The sequence below is a fragment of the Spea bombifrons genome, chromosome 1 (genome assembly GCF_027358695.1).
Source record: "Spea bombifrons isolate aSpeBom1 chromosome 1, aSpeBom1.2.pri, whole genome shotgun sequence".
In the NCBI taxonomy this organism is placed as follows: Eukaryota; Metazoa; Chordata; class Amphibia; order Anura; family Pelobatidae; genus Spea; species Spea bombifrons.
The window spans coordinates 24,277,859-24,298,163 of NC_071087.1; the positions used below are offsets into that span (position 1 = coordinate 24,277,859).

General features: G+C 37.0%; 1 protein-coding gene across 1 annotated transcript in view; it reads right to left on the minus strand.

Annotated features, from left to right (window-relative positions):
• SGCZ (sarcoglycan zeta) overlaps positions 1 to 20,305 on the minus strand; it is a 331,004-nt gene that overhangs the window by 131,868 nt on the left and 178,831 nt on the right. Inside the window, exon 4 of the mRNA XM_053458748.1 lies at positions 9,035 to 9,102. Coding sequence (XP_053314723.1) covers positions 9,035 to 9,102 — 68 coding nt within the window. The remainder of the gene's footprint in view (positions 1 to 9,034; positions 9,103 to 20,305) is intronic.

The following is a 20,305-nucleotide window of genomic DNA, read 5'->3' on the forward strand; positions in this document are numbered from 1 at the left end:
GTTTATGAACAGATTTCCACACAATGGTTTGTATTGGCCCCGAATATATTGATATAAACCTATCATATCCCCTCTGAGGCGACGTTTTTCTAAACTAAACAGATTTAAATTAGTTAACCTTTCTTCATAACTATAGTGCTCCATTCCTTTTATTAATTTTGTAGCCCGCCTCTGCACCCTTTCTAGTGCTATGATATCCTTCTTTAGAATAGGTGCCCAAAGTTGCACAGCATATTCAAGGTGCGGCCTTACCATTGATTTATACAGAGGCAAAATTATATATCCCGTGACTTGATGCCCCTTTTTATACACGACAATACCTTACTGGCCTTTGCAACCGCAGACTGACACTGCACATCGTTGCCTAGTTTGTTGTCTATAACAATTCCCAAATCCTTCTCATTTGTTGTTACCCCTAATTCACTACCGTTTAGGGTGTAGGTTGCTTGTGCATTCGCTACCCCGAAGTGCATAACTTTACATTTACAGTCCCCCAGTCTATCTAATTCCCTCTGCAGCACAGTAATATCCTGCTCGCCCTGTATAACTTTACCTAGTTTAGTGTCATCTGCAAACACAGAAACATGACTTTCAATGCCTCCTGCCAGGTCATTTATAAATATGTTCCCAGAACAGAACCCTGAGGGACACCACTTACCACTTTTGACCAGCTTGAAAATTTACCATTTATAACAACTCTCTGTTCTCTACCTCTAAGCCAATGTTCTACCCAAGAACAAGAATTTGCATCTAGACCAATTTCCTTCAGTTTGAATACTAACCTATTGTGTGGAACCGTGTCAAACGCCTTGGCAAAATCCAAATAGATTACATCCACTGCAACACCCTGATCGACACTTCTACTTACTTCTTCGTAGAATGCAATTAAATTAGTTTGACAGGACCTATGTTTCTTAAAACCATGCTGATTTTTGCTAATAATACTGTTCTTCCCAAGGAATTCTTGAATATTATCCCTAAACAGCCCTTCAAATACTTTCCCAGCCACGGAAGTTAAGCTCACAGGTCTATAATTTCCGGGCACAGAGTTTGAACCCTTTTTGAAAATAGGAACCACATCTGCCTTCCTCCAATCCTCTGGTACAATTCCTAGATTTGTATGACATGCAAGAAGAAGGAAGGACCTGCCAGATCATGTATGTATTGTATGGAGGGAGGACCTTTTTGGAGTGCAAGGGAGAAGGAGAACAAAGAGGAAAGAGAGAAAAAAGAAGGGGACAGAGGATGGAAAGAAGAAGAGATAGCAGAAGAAAAAAGGGATTAGAGGTAAGGCAGAGGAGAGATAGAATAAGGAAAGTCGGGGAAAGAAAAAAGGAGAAGTAGAAACAGAGATGATACAGACAGAGAGTGAACAAGAGAAAATAGATTGATAGATTGATAGAAGTTATACCTGCTTCATGAAATAAACTCCTTGTGACTCACCATGAAATTAGATGCACTGATTCACTGTGCTCTGTGGGACATATTGCAGAGAAAAAACAAGGTCTACTGCACACAAGGTCTGAAATCTGCATTTGCTTTCTGCTTTGTGTATAATGGTAGCAGAAGGAGATCAAAGGATCAAAATCTCAATTTGCAGTTTAAGATGTGTTTAAAATGATTGTCCGAATATATGATAAAGCACATGAATCATTCATGTTCAAAAAATGTCAGATGTGTGTTTGGAATTGTAACGTTTTTCATGATCACCCTAATAGACCATAAAAATAAACTTAAATCTGTGACCTAAATAATGTCCTACTATTTTCCAAACAACTCCCTACAGTTATGTTAGCATCTTTTCAAAACGATATGGAAAAAGCTTAGTATTTTAAAAAGTAACTTAAGATAAACATTGTGAATGTTCTACACACTTTAATCCACTTGAAAGAGGCATCATTGGTATCTCATGGCAAAACATTTTAACTGTCAAATATAAATATATTAGAAAACATAGTGGGGTTTATTTGTCAGCGTGTGAGATTTATTAGGAGTTAACAGGAAGTTGAACTCCACCAGTGAGTTCCTTCTGGGCAAACTCGAGTCAGGGTAAAGGTAGATTGTTGGGTGTGGGGCTAACAACCCTATCCTGTAAAAAAAAAAACAGCGTACTACAGAAACATCAACAACAGAGGTAACGGAGACTTTTAGCCTGGAAGGAAAAGCATCTTCAACTCAAAAACGCTGAGTGGTGAAAGCCACACGCAAGCCACTAATTTATACATCCATGCTCACACACACATACACATCCATGTTCTCCCTATACAACCAAGCATTCTGCTAGCATTTCCTGCTGCTCTACTGAATTGTCTACCTACCTCAGAAAATCATTATCATCTCTTTCCTCGCACGTTGAGGTTAGGACAGTATCAACAATTTAATACTGTGTCCTTGGGTTTTTATGCCCTAGATGCATTACTTTGCATTTATCCACATTGAATGAGAGTTGCCTCAGCTCTGACCATTTCTCCAGTTTACCTAAATAATTTGCCATTTGGCTTCTCCCTCCAGGAACATCAACCCTGTTGCAAATTTTTGTGTCGTCAGCAAATACACATACCTTTCCATCAAGACCATCTGCAATATCACTAATAAAGATATTAAAGAGAATGGGTCTAAGTACAGATCCCTGAGGTGCCCAAGAGGTAACAAGACCTTGCTCTGAATAAACGCCATTGACTACAACCCTCTGTTTTCTGTCACTCAGCCACTCCTTAATCCTTAATCAACAACATTGGGATCTAAACTCAAAGATTGCAGTTTATTTATACGTCTTCTATGTGGCACAGTGTCAAAGGCCTTACTGAAATCCAGATACGCAATGTCTGCTGCACCACCTTGATCAATTACTTTAGTCTGACAATCAAAAAAATAATAAGATTTGTTTGGCATGATCTTGAAACCCATGTGACTTCAGATGTTCAACAATCATGACCTTTAACATAGTTTCCATTAATTTCCCCACTACAGATGTAAGCCTTACTGGCCTGTAGTTGCCCGACTCCCGCCTTTTTTGTGAATGGGCAAAACATTCGCTAATTTCCAAGTAGGCCTGGCTCACAATTGCCATTTCAGTTCATCCCAAAGGTGTTCGATGTGGTTGAGATTAGGGCTCTGTGCGGGCCAGTTCTTCCACACCAAACTCATCCAACCATGTCTTTATGAACCTTACTTTGTGCACCAGGGCACAGTCATGCTGGAAGAGAGAACTGTTCCCACAAAATTTGAAGCGTTGTCAAAGATGTCTTGGTATGCTGAAGCATTAAGATTTCCCTTCAATGAAAGTAAAGTACCTAAGTCCAAACCTTGATTTCAATAATTACGAGGTGTATCCCAATACTTTTGTCCACATGGTGCTCAAGGCAACACCCCACATACGCCATTGGTGGTGAGCACCAGGATATGATGTCCTGGCATTCGGCATTAATTGCTGGTGGTTCAAGAGGTAGCAAGTAGACGAAGGTCAGTATAAACAGACCTCATGCTTACTTTATTATGGGGCAGGTTAGAGGGAAAGCTATGATCTCTCCAACCGGCTCAGAGCCCTGAATGAAAACTCTGGGGCTAAAGTATGCTTTAGTGGCTAAAGCATACTTTAGCCCCAGAGTCTCCATTCGGGGCTATGAAGTTGAGATTCAGGGCTTCAGTCCCCCAGTAGCTCAACTCCCATAGTTATGCCACTGCTGTCTACTATGGAGCTTCTGGCACAGTGTCAATGTTAAAAGGTAGAAATCTGGTCTTTTTTTTAGTAAGTTATATGTGGCCAATCTTTACTTATATTGGAAATGTATTACAGAACTTTTTTAGTATTTACTGAGTTTTAGAGTATGATCATGCCTAACTGCTGCTGATCTTATACAAAAGTTTCCTTTGTAATCTGATGATTAGTGCTCAAAATGTAATTTCTTTATATTTCATACATGCCTGCTCCTGTATATAGTGTGCATTTAATGTGGTACACATTAGGGCTGTGGTTACTCTCCCTAGACGTGAGTTCCCAGCCAAGATGACTTCAAGGGTAAAACACAAAATGCTCAATGAGGTAAAAAAAAGAACCCTAGAGTAACAGCTAAAGGCTTGAGGGGATCATTGGAACTGATTAACGTCTCTGTTCATGAGAGACATGTGCAAAACATTGAACATGGAGTCAATGGCAGGGAGACACCCGCTGCCCTCCAATATAACATTGCTGTTCGCCTGAAGTTTTCCAAAGAGCCCCTTAATACACTTTTGGGAACATATAAAGTGTGGAGAATAAAGGGCACCTACGTGAAAACATCATCAATGGTGAAGTATCGTGGAGGGAACATAATGATTTAGGGCTGCTTTGCTGCCTCGAGGCCTGGACAGCTTTATCAACATATCTTACAGGATAATGTCAGGGTGGCCAGCTGAAACTCAGTAGAAGTTATGTAGCAGGACAATGACATTAAACACTAAGTAAATTTATTGCAGAATTTATTTTGGAGTGGGTCAGCCAGAGCACAGACCGTAAGCCGTTGGAGATATGAGATGACCTCAAGAGGGCCGTTCACACCCAACATCATAGAAATATGGGTTAGATTAAGCAGTTCTGTTTTAGAGGCAGAATGGTCTAAAATTCCTCCTGAACGTTAGGCACGTCTGATCCGCAGCTACCGGAAGCGCTTGTTTGAGGTTATTGCTGCCAAAGGAGTGTTTGATCTGTTATTAAATCCAGGGCTTCACTTACTTTTTCCACTAGCAATGTGGATTCTAATTCTATGAGAGGTTATGCAAACTGAAGAAATTATCTCTGAGATCTTAAAGGTTATGGCTTTTGATAATTCAGTAAGGGATGGGGGGCTTGTCAGTCTGAGTGCTGAATTTCCTAACCTATGTCTTGCAAGTTTCCATAAGCTGATATAGATGTCCCATCTTTACTATGGAGATTCTAGCAAGATGTGGAGCAAAGGTGAGAAAATGGAGTTATATATCAAAAAGCATCAGAATCAGTTTTTATCAGAGGGGGGCTGACATCATTTGGTCGGGGGGCAAGTGCAGTCAAGTGGCCCAGAAGGGGTTGCACAGGAAGCAGCTGTATTGAACACCAACCGAATCCTGGTTGCAACTGCCTTTCCCCCCTTGACAGCACTCCCCTGGGTTTTATACATGACATCTGCATACTCTTATGAGAAAAATTGAACTGGCTTATTACACCTCCTCGCACACCATCTGACCATGACTGCTAATATGTTTATTTTTTTTAAATTATTATGCATTTCATAATTGCAGTGCAACTGAGACAGCCTTTTGCATGACCCTTTGCTAATTGCTGCCTGTTTGGAATGCTGAGACCCACGTTGCACTTAAAATGTAAACCTAATAGAAAAAGTGGTTTTCTATTTAAAAAAGCCACTGTTTTTGCACCTAAAATATCACACATAGACAAATTATTTCTCTAACGGAGGCAAAAAAAAAAATACATTATATGCTAATAATGTTATATTCATTTTAAAATGCTACTAAGACCAACCTGTAGTGTGAGCTTGTATCTACCTGTGTGCTTTTCTTATTATGCTATTTTGATACTTGCAGAAATGAATTGTCAGTGTTAGTAGATTTGTATGATTTATATTGTTACTGGTGTCTTTCTGATAACTTAATTGTCTACTGCTTAGTTAAACTGGCTGCTTTGAAATATATTTAAATTTGTAAAAAGCATTGCTCTCTGATGTCACATCCACAATCTTTCAAATGTAGTCAGGTTACAACTGAAAAATGAGTCATGTGTATGCCTTGGATGCCATTATTTTAACAATAATAAAACATAAGGCACCATTTACAATATAATGCAATTTTTTTTGCAATCTAGATTTAAAAGTAGCAGTTGTCCAGAATAGGAAAGCATCTCAAACAAAGAGATAGACTGTATATTTATAGACATGTAGACAAATGCACAGTAGCGTGTCACTTTATTTTGCAGAAAGTATATATTTCCACAAAGCACAAAACAAAATCAAAACAAAATCATAGATCTTTGCAGCTCTAATTAAACAGTGTGACAATTCTAATTAAACAATGGTACTTAATAATAATTGTGGACTTTATAACTAGCACAGTAGCTACTCTACAAATGTAGAATGGAGCAATAACCAATTATGTTAGAAACCAAGGCACTGGTGTCATGAGCAACAGTGCCTTCAAGTAATTTAAAAGTCTGCTTTCAGCATTCTATGCTCCATTAAGAGCTTGGGTCATGTCACCAGGGTTAATGTCAAACGTAGTACAGTGAAAAAAGTCAATCAATCAAGGGAAAAGTACAATGGTACACAGAATGCTGGAATTTAAAACTCAAATCTATTACAAGAAGACAAAAAAAGAAGTGATCTCTTAGGTCTTGAAAGCTTATGCGACTCAACATCTTATTGTATGAATGTCAGTCCAATAGAAGGTATTGGAAGGACTGGAGATTAAAATCGACCTGGCACTTTAAAGCCAGCAGCCAATGAATTACATAATATGTGGCAATCTGCTGGATACAAGCAGGTACTTACTATGGATTGCTGACATCTGTCTTGTTTGCCCCAAGAAAAATGTACAAAAATAGGGGAGTGCGCAACCTAGAAAGCATAGGGTTGCTGCTGGAATAATAATGAACAAGCAACATTTCAGTTCTGTGTTGGCTTATTATCTATGTATCTTTTATCTATTAAGTATATTATATAGCAGGGGCGTCCAGTGCGTGGCCCCCGGGCCAAATGCGGCCCGTCGGACTTCGAGGTGCGTCTCGCATGAGCAGGTGGGCCTGCCAGTCTGTGGGCTATCATTCAAAGCGGCCGCACGACGGATGCTTTAAACTTCGCGTCCAGACGGCCACTTTCAAAGCAGCCGTCATGCGGCGTGTACACACCGTGCTTCCCAGTGGCAGCAGTGCCTCAACTCTTCGTCCCGCCGCTTTTAAGACGTGACATTCAAGGGGGCGGGCTCACAGAAGAGTTCCTCCTGACAGGAAGAGGATTGTCACGTTGGAAGACAGCAGGGAAAAAAAACACAAAAATTTAAGTATTACCAAAAAAATTGTTGGGGGTTATAGGAAAGTGGACCCATATTGTAGGGTGGAGGGATTCCCTTGGGACAAAAATTAAATAATACAAAAGGGGGAAGGCTAGGTTGTGGCATTACAAAATCAATAAGGGGTGGCTGGGGGTAATACACATGGCAGTGGGGGTATCAATAGACAAGAGGGTGGTTGGGCATCACATTAGCCAATATAAAAGGGTGGGGGCATCAATAAACAAGGGAGGGGATTGGCTGGGGCATCACACAAATCAATATACAAGGGTGTAGGGGCATAAATACACAAAGGGGGGCAATACACAAAATGGGGGGGCATTAATCAATACTAAAGGGGACCAGGCTGGGGACTCAATACACAAGGGGGCAAAAATACAAAAGGGGCAGTTAATGACAAAGCAGTGTAGAAAATAAATTTTTATGCTTCGTCGGTGTGGTAGAGTCTGTCCTGGTGTGTTTGGCTGTCTGTGTGACAGAGCCTGTCCTGGTTTGTGTGTGTTTGTGTGTCGGTGTGGCAGAGCCTGTCCTGGTGTGTGTGTGTTTGGGTGTCGGTGTGACAGAGCCTGTCCTGGTGTGTGTGTGTTTGGTGTGTCAGAGCCTGTCCTGGTGTGTGTGTTTGGGTGTTGGTGTGGCAGAGCCTGTCCTGGTGTGTGTGTTATAAAAGTTGATCAAAAAAACTTTTCCACTGCTTTTTTCATTATCGCCAAATTAACCCTGTATTAATATCCATTATAAAGCTAATAGGCCATATTTTCTCTCAGTGAAAAATGAGTGCGGCACACACACATACATTTCTGATGAAGTGGCCAACTGCAGAAAAAAACCCTGTTATATAGCATAACTATAAAGAATTATAAATTTAGAGTTGTGGGACAAACATGGAGCAAAGGGGGTAGGAAATGGAAAAAGTGTAATTAACATGGGGTTAGTGCTACAGAATCTTCTGGCGCTATATAAATGAATATATAAATAAATGTTATGAAGGGGGAGCAGAAAATAGGCATGGGGACAATTGGCAACAAGTTTATTTCATTTCATACATCTTCAGGGCTGGGAACAACATGGTTGTGTTTAGACTAGATGGGCTAAATGTTTCTATTCTATTAAAAAGAATTGACTGAAATCACTTACATAAGTTGCATAAATAGCTGTGAATAAGTCACAAAGTCACATAAAAATTGTCAGTAAATTCCCTTACTCTTAAGACTAAAACTAAACGTATGTCTTGGCTCTTTGAAATTTCAGAAAGGTTACGGTATGTTACTGCACTTTCTTGTAATTAGTTTTTGGTAGTATGCATGTTTTCTAGATGTTGCTTAATCTTAACATCTGTATTGTATAAATGGGAAAAACAATTAAATGGCTAATAGAATTTAATATTCATTAAAATATATATTAGATGCTCTACACTTGTATAAAGTATCTTTAGAAAATGATTTTACATTTCCCTATTTTTTCTCTCTGATACTAGTTTCTTCAGCATGCATAGGAGAACAATTATGTGACTGCTTTCACTAGCCTAGTTTGAATGTTATGGTCTCCAGTGGTACAGAAATTTAATTCCTTTGGCAGGAAAAGGAAGCAGAGCTCATCTGGGTGACTTTTATTTTTGTTTTATCTGGAATTAACTCAAAATACTGCAACATTTATTTAAATCAGGAAACATTTGTTTGAATACTTACAGGATTATTTGTGTCTGCGTAAGCGCGTGGTAAGAGAATGCTAATAACTCTCTTTTATATGCAGTGTAGAAAATTCTTTTTTTCTGAACCGTATTCCATCAAATACATTTGGTTGCGTTTAGTACATGGGTTATAGCAAAAAAACATAGATTTTCTAAAAGTGACCATTTTATTTACTGGATTAAAAAATTAAAGCCACACTCCAGCCATCATATGCACTCTAATGAATATGATAGTTGAGAGACCCCTTTTAATTTCTATGCCCCCCCCCTTGCATTTGTATAATAATAGAGTTTGTGAAATTAGAATTTTCTTACTTTGTGAAATAAAACCACGGCATTCTTCTTTATTGGCGATTCAGTGGATTCTTGAGACCATTCTTGTTCTGCAACAAAATACATTTTAAAAAAGCTACTGATTGCTCACGAAATAAACAAAAATATTTCTAATACTTTCAACATAACTTTGAAGTTGATGAAATATATTTACATATACTTATCTAATGAGATTGGTAGGCAAGGAAATGTTTTTTTTTTACATTCCCAATTTTCATCTCTACTGGTTCCTTGTCATGATGATGCAGATGGTTCTTTGCAGTATCCTGGAAAAGAAAATACATTATTATTTAAAGAAGAAGAAAAGAAGTTAAGGTCTGAAAGAATAATAGAAACATGGAATCAATGAGACAGACTGAGGCTTTAAAAATTTTAAAAGATGCAGAATTAACAGAGACAAAGCAAGGATCATAATCGTTATAGTCAGGAGTCGATTATATCTCCAGCTGGCAAAAACACTTTTTTCTAAAGCAATTGAACATGTTGATTATAAATAATTCAGTGTAGATATCTGCTCAATACTCCACAATTCATATTGGTCAGAATGTAAAACTGGCCTTTTGTGTATTATGCAGTCTTTTATAAAATAAATTACATGTACTGTAAGAAAAAATCATGGAAATTTAGTCTAGTCTTCGGTTTTTAACTTTTTTGCATTCTATATGTTTCCGAATTAAGCATTTTATGCATATTTTTTAAGAAAATATACTGCAAATTGAGTAGATTTAGCTAACAATAATATGCTAGCGATGAACTATGAAATTGGTGTAAGCCAGGGATCACGCAGTGTCAAAATGCTACGATAGGTGATCGATCTTTGTGATAAAAGGCTGTAGCATTGTGTATTTTTAAATGTACCAATTACACACCTTTCAAAATTCATTTAGTGAACAATTTTTCGTTTGTCCAAATTGTATTGAAATTAATTACACGGATAACTTTAGTACTGAGCATTTTCGTCTCTAAGCTTTCGATGAAACCATTGTACCTTTGGGTTCAATAGAGTTTTACCAGCCTTAAATAGATTATGGTCTCCTGATTATAATGGATATGAGTAGCCTGCCTCCTTGTCTGTTAATACTGCTTACTGTTTATTCCTCAAACATTGTCTCATAGTTTCACAATTTCTATCATCTCTTTCTTTTCTTTTGTTCTTTCCTCTTTAAATAGTAATTTTTTTTTCCAGGACACTCCATTTTGTAATATAAAACATATGAATGCTTGGATAAGGATAAACCACAATGACAATACACATTATTTCAAAATGATTCTCCATTTTTTTACCATCAGAGTCTTGTTCTTAGAATAGTGAAATACCGTTATGTAACCAAGTTGGTGACTGATATTGTTTTAATTTGCAAGGCTGTTGAAAGGACTATAACAACATGGCATTACGAAATTGTTCTAGTACATTAACCTTCAATTAGGATTCAATAGAGTGAATAGAATCAAATTATTGCTAATTGCCCTACCTGGAAACTTCTTGGGGATTTTGTGAGGTGTGGAGCAATCCCTGAATGGGACAGAGTTAGCTGTGTGTTGGGCAGGGCTAGCTGCTCAGAGAAGTGAGGATAGACTCAGTTTTAAGTGAGTGGGAAGTAGATTGGTAAGTGGGTGTAAATGGCCATGAATAACAGAGTGGCCTTGAATAAAGTAAAAATACCCAAACAGAAGCAATGATCAGCCAAAACCCCCAGAAACAATGATCAGAGTTGCCAGATAATCGTGGGACCTCAGATGAGCCCCCCATTACCGCTAAAGATACTGTATTTGCCAATGCAGGGCTATACAGTTGTGCTTGCTGATCACTTGCTGTGACCAAATGCAGTGGGGATCAAAGTGAAACTCTCCGTACCAAAAAATAGAAATATAAAAAAACATTAAAAAAATAGCTAAATATACAAACAAAAAGAAAATGAATAATTACACAGATCTCAGTTATGTAATCATGACATTGGAATGGGTTCCATCTGGTTCCAAGAGAGATAGCTTATGTATTTAAATATGCCTCCTTTCAAAAAAAAAAAAGGAAAAATAAAACTCAAAAAAGTGCTCAAATACCAACTCCCACTAGAAACTAAAAATCTTTCATCTCTTGCTGCAATACATAAAAAAAAACAATAAATAATTCTTGAATACTTGAATATATATATTTTTTAAAACTATGTATGCAATGTATTCTACTTTCTGGCAAAAAAAATCCTAAGTGAAATTGTTTTGTGAGACATTCACACTAACTAATGAACTATACATAAAAGTGATAAACATGAAAAGAGAAAATCATAGGTTGGAGGCTTGGGCTGGGATGTGGCAGATGAGGTTCAACACGGATAAATGTAAGGTTATGCACATGGGGAAGAAAAATCCAGGCTGGGAATATGTATTAAATGGGAAAACACTGGGGACGACTGACATGGAAAAGGACTTAGGAGTCTTGGTTAACAGTAAATTTACCTGTAGCGACCAGTGTCGGGCAGCTGCTGCTAAGGCAAATAAAATCATGGGGTGCATCAAAAGGGGCATGGATGCCCATGACAAGGAAATAATTCTACCATTGTACAAGTCACTAGTCAGACCACACATGGAATACTGTGTACAGTACTGGGCACCAGTGTACAAGAAAGATATAGTGGAACTGGAGAGGGTTCAAAGACGGGCAACCAGAGTAATAAGGGGAATGGAAGGACTGCAGTACCCAGAAAGATTATCAGAATTAGGGTTATTTAGTTTGGAGAAAAGACGGCTTAGGGGGGACTTAATAACTATGTATAAATATATAAGGGGGCAGTACAGAAATCACTCCCAGGACCTATTTATACCCAGGACTGTATCTATAACAAGGGGACATCCTCTACGGCTGGAGGAAAGAAGGTTTCTACACCAGCACAGACGGGGGTTCTTTACAGTAAGAGCGGTGAGACTATGGAACTCTCTGCCAGAGGAAGTGGTAATGGTAAACTCAATAAAAGAGTTTAAAAGGAGCCTGGACGTGTTTCTTGAAAGCAATAATATCACAAGTTATGGATAGTAGATTAATAGGGACAGAACGTTGATCCAGGGATTTATTCTGATTGCCATATTTGGAGTCGGGAAGGAATTTTCCCCCTGGTATGGGGCAATTGGCATCTGCTTCATAAGGGTTTTTTGCCTTCCTCTGGATCAACACGGTAGGGACACAATATGTATATAGGTTGAACTTGATGGACTTTGGTCTTTTTCAACCTTATGAACTATGACATGAAAAACCTCTAGTCATGAAGTAGTTAAACATGACATAGTTCTAATTTTATGCAAGAAATACAAAATAACATTAAGTAAATCAAAATATTGTGGACAAAGAAAAAAAAACACAAAAAATACTTTTCCTTTCAGGATTAAATTATTAAAATCTGTGAATGTTATTTTAATAACATGATTTTACATTTTATTGTGTTACTAGTATTATTATTTTTATTTATTTAATTGCCTATTGTGTGTTTCTCCTAAATTATGCTTTACATAATGAATCCAATAAATGTATACATTAGCTTTGCATAAGTTGTAAATGGTTTTCTGCAAAGTTTGATAGCCTATGTTTACAAAGAAAAACAAGCATGCCTGGAGTTTTTCCACATTGGCTACTGATTGGCTGCCACACACCTTTGACAGTCTCTGCCAAGAAAAAAGGCAAGCTCAAGCCATTCTAGCTTAATCAGCTTTGGTATTTTGGTCAAGAGGTGGTGCCAGCAAATACACTAGATGCCTTTAAATGGGGCATGGATACTTCTTTAATAAAGCAGACGATAGAGATAGCATAGGAATTAATATTTATTTAGTGCATGTTGATCCAAGGAGAAATCTGATCAAGAAAGTTTTTTTTCCCCATTGAAAGCATAATTAAACATAAGGGTTTTTGCCTTCTTTTGGATCAACAGCAGTTAACAAGCAATAGGAAATGGGTTGAGCTTGAAGGACGCAAGTCTTTTCTCAACCTAAACTACTATAACTATAATTACTAAAGAGTTGAGGCTAGAATTTGGCTTGGTTTGTTAATGTGCAGCTGGCTTGCCCATCGCTTATGCTTACAGTCAACCTTCTATCAATCAATGATCGCAATGTGCACAATTGTACTAACACAGAATGTGGCAGGCACAGGTTATATGCCAAATACTGACAGATATAAATGGAGATATATGCAAAACCCTCCAAATGGGATAATATTAAATGCATATACATTTGGTAAAATATTGTTTAATATATACATTAATTGTATACATTAATGTATTTATTAAATATTACCTTATAAAAAAAGTAACTTGTTTATGGACTCTTTGCTTCAAAAAAAATCCAGCGTCTCAATAACATAACTCTCAAAACAAATAAAAAAGTTACTTTTTAGTATGGTCTTTTTTGCCTGTATAAATGAATGAATAACTGTGTGTAATTCTCTTCTAACAACACCACAACCTAATGCAGAAGCGCTGCCGGGTGATAAATATGTAGGATGTACATGTTCCCAATTCCAAACCGCAGAAATTGCTAAACAGAATTTATACCCAGCAGCACTAAAGGTGATAATTTACATTGTGTCCACAAGGAATGTTTCCAATAACAATAGATTTGTTTTACTGTAGTTATTTTGATACTAAAAACCCAATATATTGGAAGGTTTGTTGGCACGTTAAGGGCCTTTGTTATTGCTAGAATAATTAAATTCTAGGTTTAGTGAATTATGCTATAAAAACACTACACCTCCTTACCATCGGGAGTAATTTGCCCTACAGAAATGTGTTATAACATTTAAATGAAATTGTTAATCAGGGAGTGTTTACATCGCACCTGCTCCTATCTGTGGCATTAAATTGGGCAATCACTGACACTTCTTCCAGATCTACAGAGCCGCTGATAACCACTAATATAACCAAAGAATAATTAAAGAAAATCCCATCTGTCATACTTTGTTTATTTGTGGGGAGGGTAATGCAAATTTCATCAGTGAGCACACATTGAGCATATTGTATCTACCCAGATGACTGAAATAATTATTTTATGAAAATTAAGGATGGCATGGCTTTTCTATTAAGAGAGAATGAAACATAAAATTAAACTTATTCTAGCAATTATTCCGTCTTACACATTTTAATAGGATTCTTAAAATGTTTTAGAACAGTAAAATATGTTGTTGTTGGCAATTTTATGTTATAATGTTCTATATAATTATTTATATATTAAGGCAAAAGACCCATCACATTCATTTCTCATGGTTGTCTTTAAACTGGGACTTCAGGTGAGTCTATCTTTGGCAGTAACATCATGTATCATGTAAAATACACATAGCATTCTTCCATCTGTTCACCTCGCTCTCCCACTCCCAACCTCTACATGCCCACAAGACTATTACCATCAGATGAAACATTGTGTGTTTTTTTTATTGCTAAAACCCTTCTCTTCCAATTATTCTCCATCCCAAAAACACAATAATGTGTGGAATTCTGGGCAAATAAGCGAGTAAACAAAAAAATCTATTTAGCACCAAACATGAGCTATGGGTGATACTTTAGGCCCAAGGAAAAGCAAATTATACCATACACACTGAACATTTTTCTCCCATGCACACCGAAAAGTATTTTCATTCTGTGGATTTTATTGGGTCAATCATCTAGATCGGTCTCATGACTACATAAAATGTTTTTAAAACATTTTTACATGTTCTACTCTACTTTAGGCCCAAACACTGAATGGATTACCAATCATTCATTACTTCAGATGAATCATACATGGCTGAAGTTGTTAAGCATTAGTCCTAAACTTTATATATTATTATTCACATAGGGTTTTTGCTGCTATTTACACATCTATTTGAACTTTTCCAATAAAAATGTCTCTGTAGTCCTTTAAGAAGCTCTCTCACCTAGAGGTTATACATAAGTAATCAAAAACCTGAACATCTTTGACCAACATAGATGATCATGAATCATGATCATAGATGAAATAGCTGAATTTGTTTATGTGTCTACAAATTGGAGAGATTCCCACTTGTGAATAAATGTCAGGTTTTTGCAGGAAAAAAGTCTGGCAGTCCCATGTATGGTTATCATTGTATGATTTTAGGTACTACATTGACTATGTGCTTACATTGACTATGTGCTTTTATATAACCCTCATATTTTGTTTGCACCACCAGGTGTTTAAGAGCAAAGTGTGAAATATGTTGACATAATAATGAGAGAAATAAGTAATGACCATCACCATTATATATACCATAATAAAAAATACAAGAAAGCCCTATAAGTAAAGTACTTATTTCCAGAATCTGTCAGCTTTTGTTAAACCTTAATAAAACAGTTGTGATGATTAATAAGATGAGTTAAGCATGGAACTTAACATCACTTTTTTGTTGGCAATATTCATCTAAAATCCTGCCAGGTAAATGTTTGTTTGGATCATCCTATAATTCAACATATGTTCTCTAAATGTGCAGCTCTGTAGACACTTTGGAAATGAAACCATGTTTCATTTTCTTATTTTAAAATATGTAGAATTATGTTTTTGAGATACATGTATGTATGTGTATGTATGTGTGTATATATATATATATATATATATATATGTTGTGTACTTACTCCCATAGTATGTGTGCAGTATGGTGATGGGATTATTAAATCAAACAAGGGGGTGGGTATAGTGAATTATCCTCTCTATTACTTTCCTCTGGGTCGGTGCCTCTCCAGAGGTATTCCAAAACGTTTTAACTCCCCCTAACTCCAGTGAGCAGGGTTTGGGGAACAGAAGACAATGGGGGCATAAAGATAATAAAATAATTTGTTCAAAGAAAAAGGGTTTTAGTTTTGACAAGATATGTCAAACTTTGAAAGCCAGTTACAATCTACTTTCAGAGCGGAAAAGGTTCCAGCATTGTCCCATTTTGTATTGTTTTGGCGATTTCTGCAGTTTTTAAATAAAATAATATCTTGTGATACTGTTTAGTAACATGCAGAAAGTGTAATATGTAAGAAAATTATACTGGCAAATGACTGTTTAAGCACTTAAATGTTCATAGCTGTATAATTAGATGTCACAGTAATGTTATGTGATTACACCAAAGAGCTGAATTTTAGTAAATAATATATACATCAGAGACTCAAATGCCTTCGCCCCACTTAATACATAGCGCTTTAAAGATTGTCATACCATGGAAACAGGGGAACCACTATAGTGGGTTCTGAAATATATCTCTGGGGGGAAAAATGTTAACCATGTTGAGTATTCACTAGACTATTGGTCATCAAAATGACATGACAAAAATTCTGCATACATTTCTTCTACTTTTCATTTACTCCTCCTACCAACCATATAAGTGACCCTCTAGGGCATCCACCTTGTGGCCTGGTGCAACAACAAGGTCCTCTTTTATTATGTCTGACATGAAGTTTATGCACGAGGTGGTGACGTTTAGTAGTAACCTAGTATATCTCAGACAAACTCTAGAGCCAACTGGGTTCAGTTTGTCGTTGTAAAGCTTTACTGAGGTAACATGGCCCATCACTTTTACATTTTCTAAAGCAATAACACAAATTGTACTGTATGGGTACTTTTTGAGCAATGAATGTAGTTAAGCTTAATGCTGTACCTGTGATGGTTTCCCATTACAAAAAGCAGAGCAGTAATAAACATGCAACCAACTAATCACACTTGAAGCAATAAATATCTGGTGCCAACTAAATCTGACATATTTCCAAATTAACATGCTGAAAATCAATAAAATGAAATGCATAGAGGGTATTGAAAAGCATTTTAATATGCATTAGAAGCCCATTACGAAATAAGGCCATAAGGACAAACAATATATCACAAGCCCCAGTGACACTTCACATAAATGTATTTTTTTGTATAGCAGTGTTACATAAAATGTTTTTGATGTTTTAAACAATAGCATTGGTTGGATTGTGTTCCATAATTTATAAACTCAGAATTCTTGACTGGAGCTGTGACAATGCTTAGTTTTATAATCAAGAGAAGAAACAAAATAGCTTTGTGATAACAAAATCGTATTTCCTTCTGCAGCAGTCAGAACTTTCGCAGAAATATAATCCAGTGATTTAACATAGGAGTGCCATAAACAGCATTGGAAAGTCTAAAATGTAATACGGTAGATAAATTAAAGGGACACTGCTGCCATCATATGCACTTTAATACATGATAGCTGTGTGGCCCCTTTACATTTTGGTGTTGTTCCTTTTGCAAATGTGTGGAGAGATTATGCATTTGCCCCTTTCCCTTCTCCCCCAGCTTAATGTGTTCTACAGAAACATATCTCCCTACACATCAAGTAGCTGGGAAAGCTCAGGGTGAATCTGTGTCAGGTAAGTTCTTTCTTTATTATTATTAATTTTTTGGGGAGGGGGTTAGGAGAATGCATAATAAAGTGCTCACAGGTCTTTAATATCCTACTTTAGGGGACATTTAAAAAAAACTACTTCAAATATCGCATTCTGCAGATGCAGGAGTGCACCATGCTAATTGCTCTGTGCCACAAATGCACATGTTTGCCATGCCTTTTGCCTATGTCACTTTTTGGAGGTAGGGTTGTGGGGAGAATCCATTGAGACAATTTATAGGGAGAAAGTGATGGATCAGGGCAATGCTGCAACATTTATGATATGGTATCATTGCACATAATAATGGCAAGAGTAACTACAGCAACAGCCATAATTGCCAACCTGGTTCATAACATAAATCCACTATGAAATTTATAAAAACACAATAAATACATGCAATGAATACAAACTAAATAAGAGTTTCAAAGGGAGATTTATTTTCAGAAAAGGTTTTGCTTGTGTATTTGATTAAACAACCATATGAAAATGAACAATAAAAGCTATTTTTCATTCATGCAAAATGAGAACATCATTAATCTATGACCAAGGTAAAAACAACAGCTGTGACTTAAATAATGGCTTTTTTTGCTTTCATCTGGATAAATGCAATATTTAGGAAATTGTAAACTTGATTCAATGTAAAATATAATTCTATCAGTAATTGCTGTAATCCATGCATAGAAGATGACTATACAAGTATTGCTATTCTCTTACCTGTGAAAGATTTATGTCTAACATTGAATTAAGCATGTTAAAACACTGTTTTTTTATTGCTATACAGTATTTTGTATATTTTCAGTATTGAAAGTATGTATATGATATTATTTGTTTTTGTAGTGATGATATATCAATGATATTGTTAATTAGTGATACTTGGTTATTGTTTAATATATCCCTGTCGAGACTCCCACAATGTTCCACTGGGCCTCTTGAAGTAGTGGGTTCCCACAGTGCAGGCCCGCAAGGCTGTGTGGTAGGCCTTGCTCTTGCGGTAGTGTGCAATTAGGTGGTCATACGTCTCCTCTAGTACGCTAGGGGCACACACATAGGGCTTCCTTGACCCCTGGCTAACCTCATGTGACCTGGAGTTGCCTGATGTTTCGCCTATGTTAACTCAGGACTTTCAGTTTATCTTTGTCCTTGATTGGTGTAACACTCCTGCATCATTCCTGCATTGTTTTTGTGATTTATTCAGTTTTTGACCCTGTCTACTGTTTTGTGATTTGAGCATTCTTTTAGTCCTGACCTGGCTACGATTCTGCTTTGGTTTCCTGTTTCACTGCTGCTACTCCTTCACCTATCCTGTTCAAGAGGATCCTACCTACTGAACCATTATCTTCCAAATAGGACATGGGTTCAGGCTGACCGGGTGTCAAATAAATAAAAAGCTTACCTCTCAAATGTGAAATTTTAGCCCCAAAAGAACCGACAGACTTATACATGAGTGGTATCACTGTACTCAGGAGATGTTGCAGAACACATATTGGGTTGTTGTTTGGCAGTGATATATACCAGGAGTTCTTATTTCATATCTGAAGTACAATTTATGTGAAGAAAAAAAATACCACCACAAAGTTTGACAAAGGCTGGTGGTAGAATCAGTGCATTGAAACAGTTAAAAGACTAGCAGGTGAAACACTCTAAGATGTCTAGTTTTCAAAAATATTTGGTTTGATGGGGTAAATTGAATAGGCCTGCTTCACAAAAAGGACATGAGCACAGCATGAACAAATGTTAAAATTCTAAATGGAAAAATGTGCACCTCCCAACTGTGACCTTTTAGCACCCAAACAACCAAGCAAACGTATGATGGATGGAATCACTGTACTTTAGAGATATTGCGGGACACATATTGAGATGATAGTTGGCAGTGAGGAGCTATAAATTCATACCTGAAGTACAATGTAAAAAAAATTGAAACATGAAACAAATGCTACCACAAAATACCACAAAAATTTGTTGTACAATTATTGCATGGAAGGAGTTAAAATAATAGTATTTGAAATACTATGGGGTTGCTATTTTTAAAAAATATATGGTTTGATGGGGTAAATTGAATCGTCTTCAAAGATGTCCCAAATAGGACACGGGGGAAGGATGACATGTCAAAATTCCATGTTGAAAAACTAAATTTTGCATTACTTAAATGTTGCCTTTTAGCCCCTAAACAACCTGACAAACTCATACACGAGTGGTATCACTGTACTTGTTTTGCAGTGACATACACTAAATGGACAAAAGTATTAGGGACTTTTATGACATCACATTCTAAATACATAGACATTAATATGTAGTTGGTTCCCCCCAGGTATAACCACTTCCACTCTTCTGGGAAGGCTTGCCATAAGATTTTGGGGTGTTTCTGCGGGAATATTTGCCCATTCATCCAGTAAAGCATTTGTTTGGTCAGGAACTGATGCTGGACAAGAAGGCCTGGCTCACAATCTCCCTTCCACTTCATCCCAAAGGTGTTCAATGGGGATTGGGATCAGGCTCTGTGTGGGCCAGTCAAGTTCTTCCACACCAAACTCATCCAACCAAGGCTTTATGGACCTTGCTTTCTGCACAGGCACACAGTCATACTGGAATAGAAAAAGGCCTTCCCCAAACTGTTCCCACAAAGTTGTAAGCATAGCATTGTCCAAAATGTCTTGGTATGCTGAAGGGGACATACCAAGAGATTTCAACAATGCTATGCTATGCAATTCTCCCTGGTGATTAGTAGATCTCATGGAGAAAAATGTGTCACATTTAGTTCAGGATATTGCATGCTATAGGGATACTGCATATGTGTCTTCGTTAATCTTTTATTACTGTGATGGACTTGGCTGGGGACAGTACAAGTCTGTCTTTGATTGACATGCTTCATTTAAGTGAGGAGTTCTGATATCTGTGT